Source organism: Primulina eburnea, chromosome 17 (genome assembly GCF_022965805.1).
Source record: "Primulina eburnea isolate SZY01 chromosome 17, ASM2296580v1, whole genome shotgun sequence".
NCBI lineage: Eukaryota > Viridiplantae > Streptophyta > Magnoliopsida > Lamiales > Gesneriaceae > Primulina > Primulina eburnea.
Window position 1 is genome coordinate 5085357 of NC_133117.1, and position 20745 is coordinate 5106101.

The 20745-nt window shown below is 33.1% G+C and overlaps 2 protein-coding genes and 1 pseudogene across 2 annotated transcripts; all 3 read left to right on the forward strand.

The window, feature by feature from the left end:
* The first annotated feature begins 5028 nt into the window (after window positions 1-5028).
* LOC140818479 (protein Brevis radix-like 4) lies at window positions 5029-6879 on the forward strand. Its single transcript, XM_073178438.1, has 4 exons — window positions 5029-5228; window positions 5322-5668; window positions 6316-6621; window positions 6695-6879. Exons 1-4 carry the CDS (start codon window positions 5133-5135, stop codon window positions 6771-6773), a joined length of 828 nt encoding a protein of 275 aa, XP_073034539.1. The 5' UTR covers window positions 5029-5132; the 3' UTR covers window positions 6774-6879.
* Window positions 6880-9214: 2335 nt separating this feature from the next.
* On the forward strand, window positions 9215-15524 carry LOC140818179 (omega-amidase, chloroplastic-like). Its single transcript, XM_073178066.1, has 10 exons — window positions 9215-9563; window positions 9931-10047; window positions 10525-10749; window positions 10845-10938; window positions 11160-11234; window positions 12925-13003; window positions 13679-13694; window positions 14162-14242; window positions 14380-14462; window positions 14888-15524. The coding sequence occupies exons 1-10, from the start codon at window positions 9288-9290 to the stop codon at window positions 14973-14975; spliced, it is 1134 nt and encodes a 377-aa protein (XP_073034167.1). The 5' UTR covers window positions 9215-9287; the 3' UTR covers window positions 14976-15524.
* A 111-nt stretch (window positions 15525-15635) lies between these two features.
* On the forward strand, window positions 15636-17489 carry LOC140818180 (protein BIG GRAIN 1-like A; annotated as a pseudogene).
* Window positions 17490-20745: the final 3256 nt, after the last annotated feature.

The window sequence follows — 20745 nt, forward strand, 5'->3', positions numbered from 1 at the left end:
AATCGAGATATCAGTTGTATTCAACAACAATTGAGATATAATAGCGATGTTGTTATTTCGTTTTGTTCATTCTCTAAGCCTGATTTCGAGGACGAAATCTTTTAAGGGGGGGAGAATGTAGTAGCCCGAATGCCGAATTGGGTAATTAACGGATTAATGGTGATTAATCATGATCGGAAGGTCCGAAGATGGTTCGGAAGCACCGAAGAGTTCGGAAGGTCCGAAGTGAGTTCGGTGGATCCGATCATTAGGTGTCAAGAGTTGATCGACACGTGGGAGTTCGGACGTTCCGAAGTGTAGGTTCGGTGGATCCGATCATGAGGTGTCAAGAGCAGCTGGACACGTGCATATTCGGACGGTCCGAAGTGTATGATCGGAGGATCCGATCATGAGCTGTCAAGAGCCAGTGGACACGTAGCGTTCGGACGTTCTGAAGTGGTGTTCGGAGGATCCGAACATGGCCTATAAATAGTGGTCGGATTTCCTCATTTTGACTCGCCAATTCAGAGAATTTCATAGCATTTCAGTCGTTTCTGACAGGTTCTAGTCGTGTTCCGAGATTTGGGCACTAGCGGGGAGCTGCTGGTCTTGTAGCAGAGCTGTGCTCTAGTTGGGAGCTAGCGGCATCAGCGGGCTAGCGACGGACGAAGGTTTGGAATTTTATCAGTATTTATCTCAGGATTATCTAGTTAAGTCTGGTAGATAAGTTTAGTGATGGTTTTCACTTGATGAATAGGCTTGGATTAGACCTGTTGTCTGGTTGTTCCAGTGGATTAGGATTGCTGTGATAGAGGTACGAAAGTACTATCCGAGATATCCTGGTTGAGTATACATTCATATATGTGTTGCATGATTATGTGGTGCATTGATATATGTCATATGATGCATGCTATTATGTCACGTTTATTACTGCACGTTGCATTTCATGTTGAGCCGTATCTCCTTCGAGATAGCCTTTGCTGTTGAGCTGTATCTCTTTCGAGATAAGCTATATCTTGGGGCCGCTCAGCCCTGTCTTGTGGACGCATGGACACCGAGAGTACACAGTGGCCGACGGGTCGGGAGGGCTTCGGTGGTCCGGGACATTTTAGGTCCACGTCTGTCTTGTAGTGGATGCAGTGACCCAGAGGTTGGACCGCGCGGCACTATCCACTTGGCGCCTCTAGACTGAGCATTGTTGAGATCCTTTTGTGATTCCTGTTTCTTGACTACCCCGGTATCATGATCATAGCATGTGCATTTCATATAGGTCTGTATACTCATACTTTTGTACTGGGCGTTCTTATCGCTCACGTCCTCGGTTTTGTTTATCTTGGACACCCCATTCCCTCGGGGCAGGTCTCAGGTTGGATGGTTCCGGAGGAGCAGGAGGAGGACGTTGAGTAGCTGGTTGGTTTAGTTTCGGTATCATTTGATTCGATATGGTTGTACCAGATATTCTTTACCTTATTTTGAGTTGTTCTAGAGTTCGTTTGGGTTGTATAACTATCATTTGTTAGTTGTTTCCGCTATTATCTCTGATTAGTAATTATTAAGTTAATTGCATGCTTAGTTTTCAATTAGTAGGTGATTCTGGAACGGGTCACTACATTCCATGAGAATAATGTACATGTAGTAGTCATCAATACTAACATTATTATTTAATTAGTAGATTCTAAATTTATTAAATAAATAATTATGAACTCATTATAACCTCGATCGACGATCAGACAACACCGAAGTACTGATGATACAAATGTAATTCATATAATAAAAATTAAAATTTCAAAAATTAATATTTTATTGATCCATTTTTGCAGTTGCTTGTTTAGTAAACTCTTTCACAAAAACAACTAGCTCAACTCTCCTCACTTAATTAACAGTTAAGCTAACTTTCACAACTTTCAATATATGGATCCACTTATAAACTCTTTTATAAGCAATTTATTTGATCTCAATCAAACTACAGTCGTCAAATTCAACTCTTAAACTTGACTATCTTAACGAAAACACAAAATTCGATATTTATGTGACCCTCAACGGTTCAGAGATACAGATAGCTATGGGTTCACAACTTCTTGTGATTCAAAATAACATTTATTCTTATTCGAACTTACTCTGATTAGCCTCAATCTTTTCATCAACTCCTTGATCAAAAATGTCAGAACTCAAATTTGATTGCAGCCATCGGATCACGATAAAAACATTTAGTAACATCGTCCAGTGATCCACTAGGTATCACTGATAATGCCTGGAAGGACCTTAAGTTATATTTAGAGTACAATACGGTATCTTCAACTCATATATCTTGATCGAATCTGTAACTATTGGTATATCAAGAGTTGCATTTGAATTCGATAACGATGTGATGTATATTTGAGTCATAACAGTGACATGATATGTGCAAATGAGGAAACACATTTTCAAAATGTGCACGTCTTAAATTGTCCAGTGATTTTTTACACTATTAACTCGTTAGATTATATATGATATCTTGTCCGCAGGCAAAGGATGAATCCCCAACTATAATCTATTGACCCCTAATTATTTCGAAACTACAACAAACCTCGCCACTTGGTGACATTCAATGGAATCGTTAAACGGATCAAAGTGCATGCTAGTGCGTAGAGCCTCTACGTTGTCTCGAGTCAAAAGGGTTAATTGTGTACAACCATAACTGCGGACTATTCCACTCGATAAGTGATAACCACTTGGACAGTCCGATGGAGGGTTGTTCAGTGCATCATCATATTATCATTCATCTGTAAACATGATGTTTACATCACAGATATTAGTCTCAAGCGACCTTTATCCTCATTTTAAATGATTGATTCAACTATAAACCTGTTTAGAATATATGAAATACTTCTAATGAGTTTAATGATCTTACGGTGTGAGGCAGACCTCATGGTACATTTAGTACATTCAAGGACCTTATCTATGCAGCTTACATGAGTATACAGATAAAATAAATATCAAAATTTGATAAAACTATAAAATGTTATTAAAACAAATATTGTTTTATATAAGAGTCAATAAAACTCAAACCACAAGTTGATTCGTCGGGTGCTTACTCTAACAATATATTGTCGGCGTGGCGTTTTTGTCTTCTGGCAACGGGGGCGACAACGGATAGAGAGGAAGTTGGGTAATCTTGTGTGTGAAAAATGTGTTCTGAATGTATATATTCCAAATTTAACTGCGGTTATTTAAAAATTCCAAACTTAAATTAGGGACTTTAAGTAGATCGATTAACCGTTAAAACAGTTTCTGTATGTTAAATTTCGTCTCTAATAGAGAGAGAATGATTTTTAGAAAAAATATTTGCTAAATTTTAGGGACAATTTAATAATTCCTGTAATTAATAAGTAGCCGAGAATTTCCGATTAAAGTTTTCTGCATCTATTAGCAGTTAGCGATGATTTTACTATAAATGACACAAAAATTAACGACAGAATTAATAAAACCGTAGTTACTAGCCACATTTTCTTGTAGTTACACATGAAATAAAATTGAGATAGTGTATGCAACTTTTGAAAAATTGATTTAATATGTAGGGCGATTAACTGGTGTAATAGTTACAATAAAAAATATAAAATAGTATAATGATTGCTATATAAAAAAAGTAAAAAAAGTGGGCATTGTATTTTAGATAGTGGAGTTAAACTATAAATAAATACAAAAAACAATTGAGAGAAAGATGTGCAAAGATATTTGGATTTTGGACGTGGAAAATATTTTTTCTCCGTTATGTTAATTTGTTTTATTTTGAATTTTGGTTCATTATGTATTTAAAACTTAGTTTTGTTGCAATAACTTCGATTGATTTTGACTTTTAGTCTTATTTTTTCGGAATTTTGATGTTTAATAAGAAAATACCAATGTGTGGGGCCAAAAGACGTTAGTATGACATTGAAAATTGCCGAATTATCTAAAAATAATTAAAAATTAGTAGATTAAAAATAAATTTTGAATACTTATGGATGAAAACCAAAATTAGGCAAGTTGTGGATTAAATAAGTTATTTTCCTTTTTGATGTTGATGCAACGGTGGTGGGATCTTTGCATGCACTAGTCGACAAGTTTTGTTTGTTTGTTTGAGAGCATAAGTATGGTACTGTTTCAGACCAAAAGATATAATATAATTGTCTGTACTACTGATGTGACTTGAGCATGGATACGAGACATGCTTATCTCGGGAAAGAAATACAAAGAAACAACTAAATCTATCTAGATAAATCAGGAAAAAGCACAAATTAACAATACGACTCGAATCTGAAACCAACAAGTCTCAAGGTCAATTGAATCAACTTAGCTTTAAATATTTTAAAAAAATATTCTAAAATTATATAATATAAACCATAAATACAGTATGATCTCAAATATTTGATACCGACCGAGTACCAATATAATCAAGATAGTTTTCAAACAATTTAAAATCAACATATTAAAATCAAAATCAACCTATTCGCATATTATTAGACGGGGCGCAACTTATTTTTTTCATCTTATTTGATCATCATTTTTATTAAATTTTTTCAGGGAAAATAACTTTTTGAGTCCACTAATTTTTCTCATTTATGGTTTTGGTCGATTAAGTTTTCAATTTTGATTTTAGTGCACTACATATGATTTTTTTGACTTCCAGCCATATTTCATCGAGGTGCTGGCATGACAAAAAAAAATATGACGTGACACTAAAAAATATGACATCATCCCGAAAAATTGTGGTGTGTAATTAAAAAATACAATTGGATAAAATTAACAGAAATTAAAAGTTAGTGTAATATCAAGACCAAAATTTGAAATTTAATGAAACAAAATCTAAAATTGGACAAATGAATGGGAAAAATAGGAAAAATAAATATATTTTTCCCAATTTTTTTATTGCCATTAGCTCAAGATCCGGATGTAGTAAAAGGAAGCAAAAATAAAAATAAAAGCAAAAGGCCAAAAAATAAAAAGGAAAAAGAATGACCTAAAAAAGCCAAGCCTAAAACTATATATTATATAATATACACATGAAAGCAGGCCATTTTGAAACTCAGCGCCTTTCTTTCCTTCTTCACCAAGGACCTATTCTTTTCCACTCATCGCTTATTCTATTTAAATCAACTTGGTATCTTCCATTATGAGTTGATTCTCAGAAAGACATGAGAATGCCGATCGCATGCATGTCAAGCTCGCGTGACGGCTCGTCGGAGGATGTCGAAAAACTCAAGAAACCCGCAGAAAACCTTGCTTCTCAGGTCAACGAATGATCATTTCATTCATCTGTATGCTTATTTTAATCTACCAAACGTGAAATTTGATCGGGATTCTTTTATGCTTCTGTTTCTCAGATCAAGCGCATGGCTTTGAGTGCGTACGGTCACTGTACTCCATGCAGGAGACAGCCGGCTGAGCTGCAGCGGAGGAACGGAAGCTTCAGTGATGGCGTGGAGTTGGACGAATTCCGGAGGTCGAATTGTAGCTTTACGGAGGGGATGAAGGAACTGGAGGGGAAAGTGAAGGGAATTTGCGGCGGTGGGGGGATACCGGCGGTGGCCAACGATCGACGGGTGAATCCGGTGGTGTTCGAAGAAGAGAGCGAGCCGAAGGAGTGGGTGGCTCAGGTGGAAAGTGGTGTGCTAATTACTTTTGTGTCCTTGCCTGGTGGCATCAATGACCTGAAGCGAATTCGATTCAGGTGACTATTTTGGTAATTTATGGGCATAAATGTCTTCTTTTTGAGGAATAAAATTATATGTCCATATATGCCTAATAATTATCTTATTTTCCTCATATATATATATATATATATATATATATATATATAGGGACGTAGCCAGAAAAATTTTTGACCTATGATTGAATGACTCGATAAACAAAAGTGACATTAACTAGATATATTACTCGCTAAGTTAGTAAATATAATTATTTTATAGATTGGATAAAACTTTAATGTAGGCAAAAATTACATATATATTATAATTATTAATAAATTTTTTTTTTGATCCAGGGCTGGAGCCCACCCCAGCCTTTGGGGTGGCTCTGTCCTTATATATTACACTTTTATATTGACGTGACAATTTTATAAAAGCAACAGTATATAGAAAGGATATCAACTTTTTCTTCCAACTTTACCTTTTTATGATACTAATATTACATTTTTGTTCTTTGGTTTGTTTTTTTTAAATTTCACATACTTTTTTTTTTCAACAATTCAAATATCAATTTAGTTACTTCATAATTTGTCAAATTTCACTTTAGTCTCTCGATAATGATAAAAAAGACTGTAAAAATGCGTGTGCGCAGAATAACTAGTTCTAATAATAACTCCATAACTTCTCGTAGTAAAGAGATGTTCGACAAAGGGAAAGCCGATAAATGGTGGGCTGAAAATTCTGAAAATTTGATGGAATTATACAATGTGAAGAGACAAACACTACTACACGGACCAAATGAATATCGCATCCCGGCTTCATCGGATAACTCGATGCAGTCCCCATCCAGTACCAATCTTTGTGGTATTTTCTCAACTCGAACCAGTCTCGCACACGATTCGGTGTCCGAGTGGGTGGAGCAGGACGAGCCCGGCGTATACATCACCATACGAGCTATACCCGATGGCAGAAGAGAACTCAGACGTATCAGATTCAGGTTAGTTGTTTCAACACAAAATCTTTGCCAGAATATTTATGTATATATATGTTTTGAGTATGCAATTTTTCAGGCGAGAAAAATTCAGGGAGAAGGAGGCGAGGCTATGGTGGGAAGAGAATAGAGAAAGGATCAAGAAAAAATACTTGTGATTCAATTTGGGCAAAGTTAGCAGTGATAGTTCTTCATGGAATCAGAAGATCAAGCCAGTTCAGTATGGAGGAGAATATTCAACGTATTTATTATATATATATATATATATATATATATATAGAGTGTTTTGATATGATGCACACCTACCTTGCACACCTATGTGAGCATCGATGAGGTGTCATTCATCTATTGGATGCACGATTTTTCTATATTTCATCACATCCAATGGGTGAGTGACACCTCATCGGTGCTTACATAGGTGTGCAGCATATCAAAACTATATATATATATATATATATATATATATATATATATATATATATATATATATATATATTGGAAGGGAAAATTGTATAATTATAAAAAGTTAGAGCACAAATTTAAAAAGTACTCAATAAAGGGTCACTTTTCATCGCACTAATATATAGTCAAGTTCAAACTAGCCAAAACTCGAACAGAATTCGAGTCAGGACTCGAGCTCGAGTTACTTATTTCAGTCGAGCTCGAACTCAAAAACATCTATTCAATTAAGTTTGAACTTTTAATTATTTTCAAGATCAAATTTTAGTTCTTACTAATTCGTAGTCTATATATGGTTTGAGAAAAAAAATTATTTACTTAATTGGCATCCAAAATGATACTAGAATTAAATAACTTTTTTTAAAAATCATAAATGAAAGAAAGAATAATATTTATCTCTTCAAAAAAGGTTTATAGTTTTGAGTTAAAAATAGATATTTATTACTAAGTAATTCAAAATTTTAAGTGAATGATTATGGAAAAGAATGCGAAATTAAGATAACGGCATACGGAAATAAATCGATCGCTAATAAATTATATTCCAACATTTCGCACAAAGCACGAATAGTCTTAATCTAAATTGAAGAAAAAAGCAACTTTTGGACCATTATGGAATAATTTAAAAAAAGTTTCCATAACAAAATTATATGATATTATTTAAAGCTCCTTCGAGAGTTTGACTTATTTTATATGATAATATTCCAAAATATACATGATATATTGCGATTTTTTTATGATCACGTATTTGTCACGTTATTTTTCGATATATAATAAGTAAATTCCAAATTAACACTATGGTGTACCAACAACATATATATAACCGGGGCCGTACCTTTTGTGAGATGAGAGAGGCCATCGCCTCAGGACCTAGCACTCACAGGGGCTCAAAAAAAAAATCATTGGTCTCATGCATGTTGTTGAGGTCTACACCTAAATAATATGTACATTGGACATTTTTTAAAAAAAAGAGACATTGGCCTATTGAAAACATGATTAAATATGATGATTGTGGTTATTGAGATTTTTAATCAAATTATGTAAAGTCCAAACAATAAAGCTACATGCCTCATTAATTAATTTTCTAAAAATTTTGTATGCACAAAATAGTAATATTTGTCCAATATATTCATTATTTTATCTTGTGTCAATTCATGTGTTAAACTTTTATACTTTACTTGTCGATTATTTGGTCTTTTTTCTTGAATTTATGTAGTTGAACCTGTTTCAAAAAATAAACACAAAAAATTGTGATTCTTACCTATCTTACATATCTTTATTTTCTATTTTCTTGAATAAAAAATTATAGTTATTATTTTAAAAAAATCATATATTTTTATAATATTAATTCATTATATTTATCATTTCGTTATTTTGATAGTTTATATTGATAAATTTCAATTTTAGCAACATATCTTACAATTTTTTTTCAATATAATTGTTATATTTTCCTCATATATATTGTTTTGTTATTTTAATTTACAAACTGAGCTTTACAGTTATTCATCACAACAAGATTTTTTTTAATATATCGTCTCAGAACCTGTAAATCACAGGTACGACTCTGCATATGACACATATATTGTGATTATTGAAACCAGATGAACTTTGATTTATAAAAACTGCAGGTGAGGGGAATAATTTTAAATGAAAGAACAAAAATATATTCAAATCGCTTCTATAGATGAATAATAAACATACATAAAAAATTGTGAAGCGATTTTATGAGTTAATTTTGTGATACATATATTTTATTTAGGTTATTCATAAAAATATTATTTTTAATTTCAAAAATATTAATATTTATTGTAAATATGATTATTTGATGTAGAATAAATATTCTGTATGATAATCTCACAAATTTATAAAGACAAAAACTTGTATGAGAGGGTCTCACATGTCGTATTTTGTGAGACAGATTTTAATTTGGGTCATTAATGAAAAAAATTTAATTTTTATGATAAGATTAATACTTTTTATTGTGAATGTCGATAGGTTAACTCGTCTCACACATAAAAATTTATGAGATCGTCTCTATAAATATGAAATATATGGATCGGATTCATATTTAAGAAAAACAAATATTTTTAATATAAAATATAATATTCATAAATTGAAATGGATATCAGTCACATGTCATTAATTCGACTTTCCAGTTTACCCGAATCAAGAATCTTTACAGATTTCCAAAATTGAATGCCGCCGCCGCCAATAAAATGCTCTCTTCACCTTCGCACCAAAATCACAGTCCCCATTTCCCAATTTGTTCTCGCCATAGATCTTGCTTCTCTCCCGAAATTTGTTTCCTCCCCGCATTATTATCCTCCAGAAATCTCGACAGCGGCAGCATTTCCTTCTGCAAAAGGACAATTATGACCAATTCCAGCGGTGGAATTTCATCAGTAGCAATGGCGAAAATGGAGTCCTCATTCAAGCCAGAGGAAGCTAGAATTCCTCCTGAAATTCCATTGTCTATACCTCCCATCACCAAAGTAATGTTTCTGTTTCATGCATCTATCTTCTGTGTGTATTATCTGTGTTCTCTTTAAGTGCAGCGATATTGGAAAATTCGTGTAAATTGTATATCATTAGCACGATTGAAAAATTTGTCCTTTTCTTGCTAACTGTTCGGGATTTGAGCTCCTGGGTACCTGTCAAATTATTCATGAATTGTGAAGAATCTAATCCGGAGAGTTGTTTTGATAGACTTTATTTTTAGTTAGTAGTATAGATAAAAACACTCGCAAATATGGGTTTTTTTTTTAAGACACCTACCTCTTCATTCTGTTTATAAATTGTTTTTTTTTTGTTTTATCAATTTTATAGAATTGTTGGTTTTTGATACATTTTGCTCTGCAGTTTAAAATCGCACTTTGCCAGTTATCAGTGACCGCTAACAAGGAACGGAACATTGTGCATGCTCGGCAAGTAATTGAGGAGGCTGCAAGGAAGGGTGCTCAACTGATTCTTCTTCCTGTGAGTAGGAATTATGAAGATATAACATTCGTCCTCTTGGATTAATTATTTGCTTATTCTCTTATATTTGCCATGTCCTGCGCGTATTAATGTGATTTGAGTAATTGAGTTCACTAAAATATTTAAAAATGACCATGGAAAGGAAATCTCAGCATGATTGAATATCATTTTGGTAGCTGTGCTATTTAAAACTCCACCTTTTATACACCTAAACTAACCTTTATCATTAGGAAGCTCTCCAGACCATCTTTTCCAGACATATAAATGATCAATTAAGTAGCCGTATGGCTCAATAGCTAACAAAATGCTAATTCTTTTTTAACTTCTCTCCTCTGTCATGACAGGAAATATCTTTATCATTAGGAAGTTTTCCAGATCATCTTTTCCAGACATATACGTGATCAACTAAGTAGCCGTATGGCTCAATACCTAATAAAATTCTAAATCTTTTTTAACTTCTCTCCCCTGTCATGACAGGAAATATGGAATAGCCCGTATTCAAATGATAGTTTTCCAGTATATGCAGAGGATATTGACGCAGGTGGTGATGCATCTCCTTCGACTGCGATGTTGTCTGAACTTTCTCGGACACTGCAGATTACCATTGTCGGTGGGTCAATTCCTGAAAGAAGTGGTGATAGGTTGTATAATACGTGTTGTGTCTTTGGAACGGATGGAAAGCTTAAGGCTAAACACAGGAAGGTCTGACAATTTTTTTAAGAAATAATCCACGTGATTTTAATATCAAATGCATTCCCGGTCTCCTAGTAATTTCAGGAACCTGTTGTTATTTACAGATTCATCTTTTTGACATTGATATCCCTGGTCAAATGACTTTTGAAGAATCAAAGACTCTTACAGCAGGGGAGACCCCAACCATTGTGGACACAGGTTTTATGCGCTTTCTTTGACACATCATGAAAATCTTAGTACTATATTTGAAGCATATTTAGGATTTTTTTTGGGTGTTTATTCTTGAAGGAAAGGATATCATGGTAATTGCTAATTGCCAATTGATTGAGAAATATGTTTTTTTCCCAAAGAATGAAATGATGATGCATATCAGGTTTTTGGTACTGCACTTGGAATATGATTGGTGCCTGTTTTTGTAGATGTTGGTCGTATAGGTATTGGCATTTGTTATGACATCCGATTCCAAGAGCTAGCAGCTATATATGCAGCCAGAGGTTTGGTTTCTTGTTCATCTATCAGTTGTGTGGTGTTGATGCTTTTATTCTGCTTCTCTAGTTAAACTTTCAAATGTTAAATTTGATAAATTGGTGATGAGTATTTTCCCAAGTATAGTGTTATTTTGAAAAAAGAATGTGACGCACTTGCCTACGTGTATGATGCTATTTTGGCACGTATACCTCATGATTTATGGGACTGCAATGTCTGAAATTCTTATCCCAAGGGATCGTCAACTGTTATATAGAATGGAGGCCGTGATATTGCATCTTATTTATGAATGACCTAAGGATTCATTTTTGTACATACCTGGTACTAGAATTTGCGCTATTGGAAAGAAGAAACTTGTTTTCATTTATAGCCCTGATGTACGCATAATCATGGACTTAACTTGAATCATTCAAGTCTCCGCAAGCATCATTAATGGACAAATAAATTTTTTTATTATAATACAATCATGATTTCTCTCTAGCATCATATTCTTTGTTCATTCCTTCAAATTTATCAGTCTTTTCTGTTTTTCTCTATCTGGTTGTATTCAATCTAAAATTTTAATGACTTTTAATGACTTTTTTTAAAAGGTGGACTTTTGTGAAGTTGATGGATTTTGATTGACTTTTATAGAATCTCATGGAATTGTAAAACATATTTCATAGACTTTTATAGACTTTTTTTCAAGATTTTTGTAGACTTTTGTAAACTTTTATAATTGTGATTTATTATTTTATTAATTTCTTTTAAATAATTATTGGATATGTATAACCTATTAAATTTTATTTTTTTTTTATTTATGAAAATGTAAATAAATTTTACTTATTTAAAGGTTAAATAAATTTAATTTGTGAAAAACGACAAATGAACTATCCAATTTATTGAAATCAAAATTTCAATTCTTTATGTCAATTCAACATATTAATGAACAATATTTTAATAAGTTCATAATAAAATTTTATTAAAATGAATAATTTATGAAATATAATAATCATAATGATTCAAGAAAAAAACAACAATTCATCTATTTTTACACATAAATATTGGCAATATAAAAAATTCAAGATTGACCAAGCATACCTTTGAATAGAAGAAATTTTTTTGAGAGAGAGAAGAACCCTAGAGATGGCTTGAGATAGAAGAGAGATAGCGTATTTTTCAAAAAAGAAAGTCCATCAAAATCTTTGGTATAGGTGGAAGAATATTTTAGATTTTCTGCAATTGTACATAAGGCTTCAAGGTTTGTACATGAATAATAAAATAAGAATCCTTGAAAATCTATGGATTTTTTGGATACCTCTTGACTTTTGTAGAGTTTTAAAAAGTCAAGTTTGAATACCACATGACTTTTTAAAACTCTACCAAAATCCATGTTGAATACCACTAAACATATATAGAGTCATTAAAAGTTTAGATTGAATACCTCTAGATTTTAAAATTCCATAAAAGTCATTAAAAGTTTAGATTGAATACACCCCCCTTAATGAATTCAATGGAATAATCTTGCTTTGCTAGTTCTCTTTTCTCATATTCTTATTCTAATTTATATTCCTTTATCCATTGAATTGCATCAAAGTAGCATGTTACTTTAATTCCTTTAGACTCTTTACTTGAATGGTCTCAATATAAAGAAAGCATCCATTTTTATTAACATGGCATTAATGTTTCTAACTGGCCACTATCTTGTTATATTATCAGGTGCTCATTTGCTTTGTTATCCTGGGGCTTTTAACATGACTACTGGTCCATTGCATTGGGAGTTGTTGCAGCGGGCAAGGTAATATAATTCTGTTGCTTGTGCCTAGCTTAGAGCTGTAGCCTAGGTAAATATTAGTCTAGAAGTTTGTTTTCATGGATTACCATATTGCTTTAAATTATTAATACTATTTTGGTTGTGTTTCACATTACTATGCTTACAAAACGGTTGCGGCCAATAGCGTGATTAAACATAATCTTTTATGGATGGAAATTCAACTAGTTGAAGGCGGGAATTCCTTTATAGTCTAAACTGAAAAAGTCATTGAGCAATTCCTATGCTAAAAAGTTGGATTCACTATCTGTCAGTTTTTCAAGTGGAAGTACCTTTCGGGGTAATGTTATTTAAGGATTCCTTCTTTGACAAGGTTTTATATTATCTGATGTGATTTTATTTCGTTTGTATGAATCCAAATACTTGAATATCTCTAATATTGTTTTGAATAAATGGAATAAGATTTGATCTAATAACAATACTTGCTACTTGAGATGGTATGATTATAGGCGCTTGATGAACACTTCTTGACATGGTCACTGGCTTTTGTATATTCTTCATCCTTGAAGTTATTGTTTTTTATACCGACATTTTGGCCACATCATAATGAGTTGTTCTTCAATCTTTCTTGTCTATCCATTTTATATTATAATTTCACTAATAAAACTCTATTGACATTCATGTTTGTCTTTTGATCTTCAGGGCAGCAGATTGTCAGGTACTCTCTCCTCCATTTTTTACTTTCTGAAATGGCTTATCAGCTTCTGGTTTGAAAAATGCAACTACTTCTTGGATATTTTCCATTATTTTCCCTAATGTAGTATAGCCTTTCAATTTAAAAGGAAATATGAAACAGTTTACCTGAAGACCTAGATCCTGTACTTAGATTTAGGATCCTGGAGAGTAAAGTTTTGTGCTTAGAACAACGTCAGTAGATGCATGGGAATAAATTTGTTTACGCCATGATAGTAGCCTATGTATTGTCACTTAATACATTTACTTAAATGCGATGAATCGATGAGCACATTTAAACTTGAACCGTAACCCAAAAATATATTCACTACTTTTTAGTGAATCAAGTTACTGATCCAACTTCCATGGTATTTTCTTCTCAATCATGGAATTGACCTTCCGCAAATGCAGTATATTGCATCTTATACTTTACCGCTGCTGCTGGTCTGACAGCTTTATGTAGCAACATGTTCGCCTGCTAGAGATACTGGTTCAAATTATGTGGCTTGGGGGCATTCTACTCTAGTTGGCCCTGTGAGTATTCGTTTAATATTGGCTGAAGTTCTTTCAGTAATTTTATGTGATGCAGAAAAATAGTCTCTGTTAAGTTTTTCTATGGATGTCCTGAAAAAAATGACTTCCTTTATGGAATTTCTGGAACACTATGACAGTTTGGCGAAGTGCTTGCAACCACAGAACATGACGAGGCAATCATTATATCGGAGATAGATTACTCAGTTACTGAGCAAAGAAGGTAAGAATATGTTCATGGACTCACACGTCAGTAGATTTAAATTACCTTTTCTTATTTCCTTTAGTGCCTGGGTATATATGTGCGTATGTGTATATTTTCTATTGTGTCTTCATTTTAACCTTGACAATCATATTCATTATGCATCCTGCTGTATGTCTTCCTGAAATACTAGTATATTGTATTTGAACGTAATGATGTCAGTTCATCCTTTTTGCCCATTTTTCTTTCTTGATTCCGATAGAGCAGTTGGGATTTAAATATGAATTAATCCATCTCTCGGTGCAAGTTTAGTTCATTGGCGTTTATTATTACGACAAGTATTTGAATTCAGTAAAAAGCCTAATAAAACTCTGACCTGTGAACAAATTTTTAGTCCAGATTTTAATCTTGACTTCTGATTACCCATGTCGATTTTACTTTTGCAGAATATACCTTCCATTTCAGAGGCAACGCCGAGGGGATCTTTACCAGCTAGTTGACGTTCAGAGGCTGAACTCCACAAGAACCACTTGACAACCATCTGTTCACATGAACCATTTGAGATAGCTGGTAATGAAAACATCAGATTCGAAACATATAGCCTTTTCCTTCAAGTTTAGGCCGTATGATGCCCGTTTTCGGTTATTCTTGTGCCCTTTTTCTTTGCTGACCGTAACACATATAAGTTACTAACACAAAAACTGCGGGAAAAAAGAGAAAAGAAAACTACATAGATAAATATTTGTAATTTTTATATCTTAGCAAAAGCTTAGTAGTTAAATATTGCTGCAATCTAGATTTTATGGCAGTGGATCGAACAATATCGTGTTTCTAATATTTGCCCATGAATCACTTTCTTTTTGGGGGACATGTAGATTCGAAATAAAGGGTGTCCAAAGGCCAACAAAACAGCAGCTTGTTGGCCACTCTGACTGAGTCTGTACTCATGCCAACCGCACGCGTGGTAATGCAGCTTTAACAACCGCCACTATTCTATGTTTCACTTCACACTTACCTACAAAGTACAAACATTTCGAGTGTCTTCTTTTGAATCCTACATATTCACACATATTTTTTTTCTTTTCTGGCTTTATTTGTTCTTCCGTACAAATTAAGAAAATAATCGAGAAGTAAAGTTCACAAACAAATATCGTATTTTATCTTTATTTAATTCATTAATATTTTTCAATACTTAGTTAACAAAAATATATTAGTAAAAAATTAAAAGAATGTTATAAAATCTAACATTTGGGTTACATATTTTGAGATAACCGAAAAAGGAAAAAAATCTTATATAATTGAGATGGGAGTAGTATTATACAATGTTATAAAAGTTATATTATTATATTGAGATGAGAAAATGAAGTAAACTATGCCTTTTTCGTAGAAAAAAGTGGTAAAAAGAATACCATAATCACCATTGTAAAGGTACAGTAACACGATATTGGGTACATTTCAAATATAACAAGATTTCCACGCTACCCGCGATTCGAATCGGATACTTGTGTTTTTAATATGTTTTTCAAGAAAATTTGTATGTAAAATTTGATTGTTATTTTTCAAAAATAATTGTACTCGTTCCTCATATTATATATGACATAGCACTTGTTTCCCTCCAATTATTTTAATCCATGATCCAAGCCGTGGCATTTGGCTTTTCTCCTTTTCCCCCCATTGCTTTTTTTTTTTTTTTTAATTTCTTTTTTTATGAAATCCTACTGCCTTTCCCCCCTTGCTTTTCAATTCTAGTAAACATCAAGAATCTTGTCACCTATCATTCCATGTTCTTTTTATTTTCTATGGCTTCATGTACTCGCACACATTCAAGTTCTTTACTTTCACATGATTCTCCTTTCCATCCCCTTCAAGTGTTAATAACTTGGCTGAATGCCTGAATTCGCACTCGTGCAACAGAGCTTTGTGTTAGATAACATGCAGCAGTCCTTTTCTTCGTCTGTACTCGATGCCATGTACCGGTCTATGGACGAATCGAGACGAGCCGGCGATGAGCGACAGGAAGAAAAGGGAAACTTTGTTCACAGGAGAAACAATTCTGCACAAGTAGAGGAAGAAATCGAAAGCCTCAGACGAGCTATCATTGTCGAAAAATGGATGCAAAGTCACAGAAGCAGCACCATTTCCACGAGGCATTTGCCATCAAATTCAGGCTCATCGACAGATTCAAGCATTTTCTCATCTTCGGAAACGGACTCCTCGGCTTCAAGATCCACCCCAAAATCATCACTTTTCCCAATTCAGAAGCCCAAACAAACTCAAACTCGACTCGTCGACAAGCCTGAGGCTACGCCAAAGCGTGAAGGGCGATTTACAAGACAAAATCCAAGGCAATGAAGATATACGGAGACTTGAAGAAGGTGAAAGAGCCCGTTTCACCGGGAGGTAAACTCACAAGTTTCTTGAATTCCATCTTCAGTCCAAGAAACCTGAAGAAAAATAATCAGAGCCTGGAAGAATGGAGCTCCATGAGGAAGTCAAGATCCATGAAGGACACGAAAACCACCTCACTTTCCTCAAGTTTAAGCAAAAACCCGTCTTCCAAAAGTAACAAATCCAAGAGATCAGTTAGATTCTGCCCTGTTAGTGTCATTCTTGATGAAAATTGCCAACCCTGTGGACAGAAAAACGTACACGACGACGAACATTCAGTCAGCGCCTCCATGCCTAGTCATGTTGGTAGCCAGTTCATCAAGAAAAATATCGATAGTTTTCGAGTCTACGAGGGGAAGAATACTAGACAGAAAGAATTTAGAGAGTTCCATGAGTATGATCATTGTGATTTTGATGATACAAGTTGCACAAGTTCCGATCTTTTCGAGCTCGAAAACATTGGCAGGGTTGGGATTGAAGCCTATGAAGAAGAATTGCCAGTTTATGGAACTACTGATATTAAAATGAATCAGGCGATTGCTAGAGCAAATTCACATTTATGATCATTCATTTAGGCTTCAAGCATCTGTTTAGCTTGCATTGACTCTCTCTATGTCTATGATTTAACAACTCATTTGCATTCCAATTGTTCTAATTTTCCATCTCTATGCAACATTAGTTACATGCAATAGTCTTTGTTAATTTTTTAGCGTCTACACGTTTCGTGCGTGTTAAAACTGTCGCATAACATAAAGTATTGTATATCAATCCATCGTAAAATTATTTGTATTCGTATACATACGACTGAGTCGCGAAAAATTATACTAATTGAGTAGAAAGTATTTGATCATCCAAAGACTGATGAGTGTGGAATTTTCATATCAAAATGTGACGTATGAAACATGGATTTAAATGACTTTGAATGTGACAAATTTTACATAAAGCTTGGTGATTGCTTTGTAGAGTGTAATGCACTTGTTAGTGTCACGAATTCTTTGAACTTAAAGGAAGAGAGGTGAAAAACGTGATCGAATAACGGAAAGTTATGTTGATGTTGAAAATTCATTGTTCCTTTGGATTCAAGAAAATATTATATGATTTTGATTCCTATTTTGTTGCAATGTGGGCCATGATTCACCTTGTTCATGTGCCATTCCCCATTCACACTTTCTTTATATATATTGTTGCAAAAATTGGTCTCACGGGTCGTATTTGTGAGACGGATCTCTTATTTGGATCATCCATGAAAAAATATTACTTTTTATGCTAAAAGTATTACTTTTTATTGTAAATATCGGTATGGTTGACCCGTCTCACAGATTAGGATCAGTCTGTGAGACGGTCTCTCACACACACACATATATATATTTGAGATATGTCTGAATTAGTAAAACAGATGAACATTTGATCAATGGTCGAATTTATCAGTTCGAATTGGATTTTTGAGCTAACAACTAACAAGAGGTTTGTTAAAAGTGGTATATAGCTGGGGAGAACGAAAGTCTTGCAAAAAGCTAGAACTCCATTATGTTGTCTACTAAAAAACGTGAAACATCCAAGCAAAATTGTCAAAGCACCACTACCAAGTAAGATACTTACGATCATAATGCACTTGAAAATAATCCCAAACAAATTAAGGGCCAAAATATTATTCTTGGACAAGTTGATGACTTATATCTCAAATGACATTTAAGGTCTCAAATTTGGTCGGGTTTGATATTTAATTGTAGGCAAAAACTTGTGTGAGACGGTCTCACGAATCGTATTTTGTGATACGAATATCTTATTTGGGTCATCCATGAAAAAATATTATTTTTTATGCTAAAAATATTACTTTTCATTGTGAATATCGGTAGGGTTGATCCATCTCATAGATAAAGATTCATGAGACCATCTCACAAGAGACCTACTCTTAATTATAACAAACCCTTTCCAATTAAATAAAAGCATTGGACGATGAAAAATTAAGTGGAGAATCCGCCCAAAAAGTAGTATTGCATTAATTTGAACAACTCTATTTTATAATACCCAACATGGCATTCTATTTTGTTTTCTCTTTCCTTCAAAGGGGAATCAAAGAAAAATAAACCCTTTTCACACATAATTTTGGCATAAATTTATAGAAAATCAATCTCAATAATTGCCAAGAACACTCCATAATATTCATAAGTGGGGTAGAACTATTTCATTGTAAGTTTATTATTGAGGAGACATGATCAAATATAATGGTAGCTGGATTATATGTCTCTCAAATGACCAACACAAATTGATGAAAACTTTATTAAGCAGTATACGATATCGGGTTCGAGTCTTAATTATCGATTAATTACTTTATGATATATGATGTTATAATTGATCGTGCCACTAAAAAATAAAATGAAAAATTATGTGAAAATGTAATAAACATATAACAAGCACGAAAATTGGGGATTTTTTTTTAAAAGAAATTATGTTTTGGATTTTTCAAATCCAACTTTTGCACCATATAAATTTATATAAAAAGTTGATTCAAATCCAACTTTTGCACTATATAAATTTATATAAAAAGTTGATTAGGATACCATCTCTTGTACCATTTTCAAGCCTACTACTCAAGTAAATTATATTTATATATATATTCATTCGGAAAACTAATATATATTTACACATTTTCAAAGTTTGGTCGGGGTATGCATACACTAGCAAACAAAGGGTTGGTTTGGTCGGATCAAAATTAAACATTGACGGCTATCAAAAGAATTTGATTTGTATGCTATAATTTTAAAAAGTGACAAATTTCTTGGAAATTTGGAATATGATAAAGAGTAATTGTAATACTTGTCTTTTTTATAATTTCAGTGATTCGATGAAAGTCAAAAATATGAGAAAACAATTAAAATTATTGTGGTCGCATCTTTGAAAGTAGGTTTACCTTTCAAAATAGAAGGGAGCAAAGTATCAATTGTAACCATATATGAACTCACTTGAGGTATACACAGGGGGAAGGTCATGTTGGACTTGGAGAATTTTTATCTATTGGGTTTGTTCATTTTGAATGGAATATTGGACAAACAAGATCTTGATAAGTAGTTGGTAAGTGGGAATTTCTCACATAAGAAAATAATAATAGCATTAGTGAGCTTATATTGAGTTACACTTTGTCAATGTGTAAGAATGATTGGTCAGAGACTCTCTATCGAGCATGCCGGCATAGGGGGTGAGAATCATGTGCCCGATTTGCACTTAAAAAGGCTTAATTTGTGTACAATCATACGAGTGCGATTTGGGTACTGTCGAATGTCGGAGGAACCTTGGTGTGTCAAATCATGAAAAAAATCAATTCCAAGTATATTTATTATTACTTTTTTTATTTTTAATCGGAGGAACCTGAAGCCTCTATTTTTGGTGTACTCTAGGTAAACCTGAGCTCATTTATTTTATTGTCTAAATGCAAAATGTCTCATATTAATCTTATCACATGTGTGTGTTTATATATATATATATATATATATATATATATATATATATATATATATATATATATATATATATATATATATATTATATTATTAAGTGTGAGGACATGATAATAACTATTTAGAGAGGACACCAACTTTTTTTTTGGGGTCATATTTTACCTTTATATGATAATAATATTACACTTTTGTTTTAAATTTCAACATACACTTTTATTATTATTTTTTTTATTTCAACAATTCAAATATCAATTTAGTCCCTTTATAATTTATCAAATTTCACTTTAATCCATCGATAATGATAAAAAAAATTGTACATATACATATCACGTGTGCAGAGTAACTAATATATATTAAAAGGTTATATCCTCCTGAATGAGTTCCCAGACTATTAAGGCCCAATATGTGTTTTAAAATCCAAAACCAATAAGTTGAAGGCCCACATTGCGATCAAACGGATC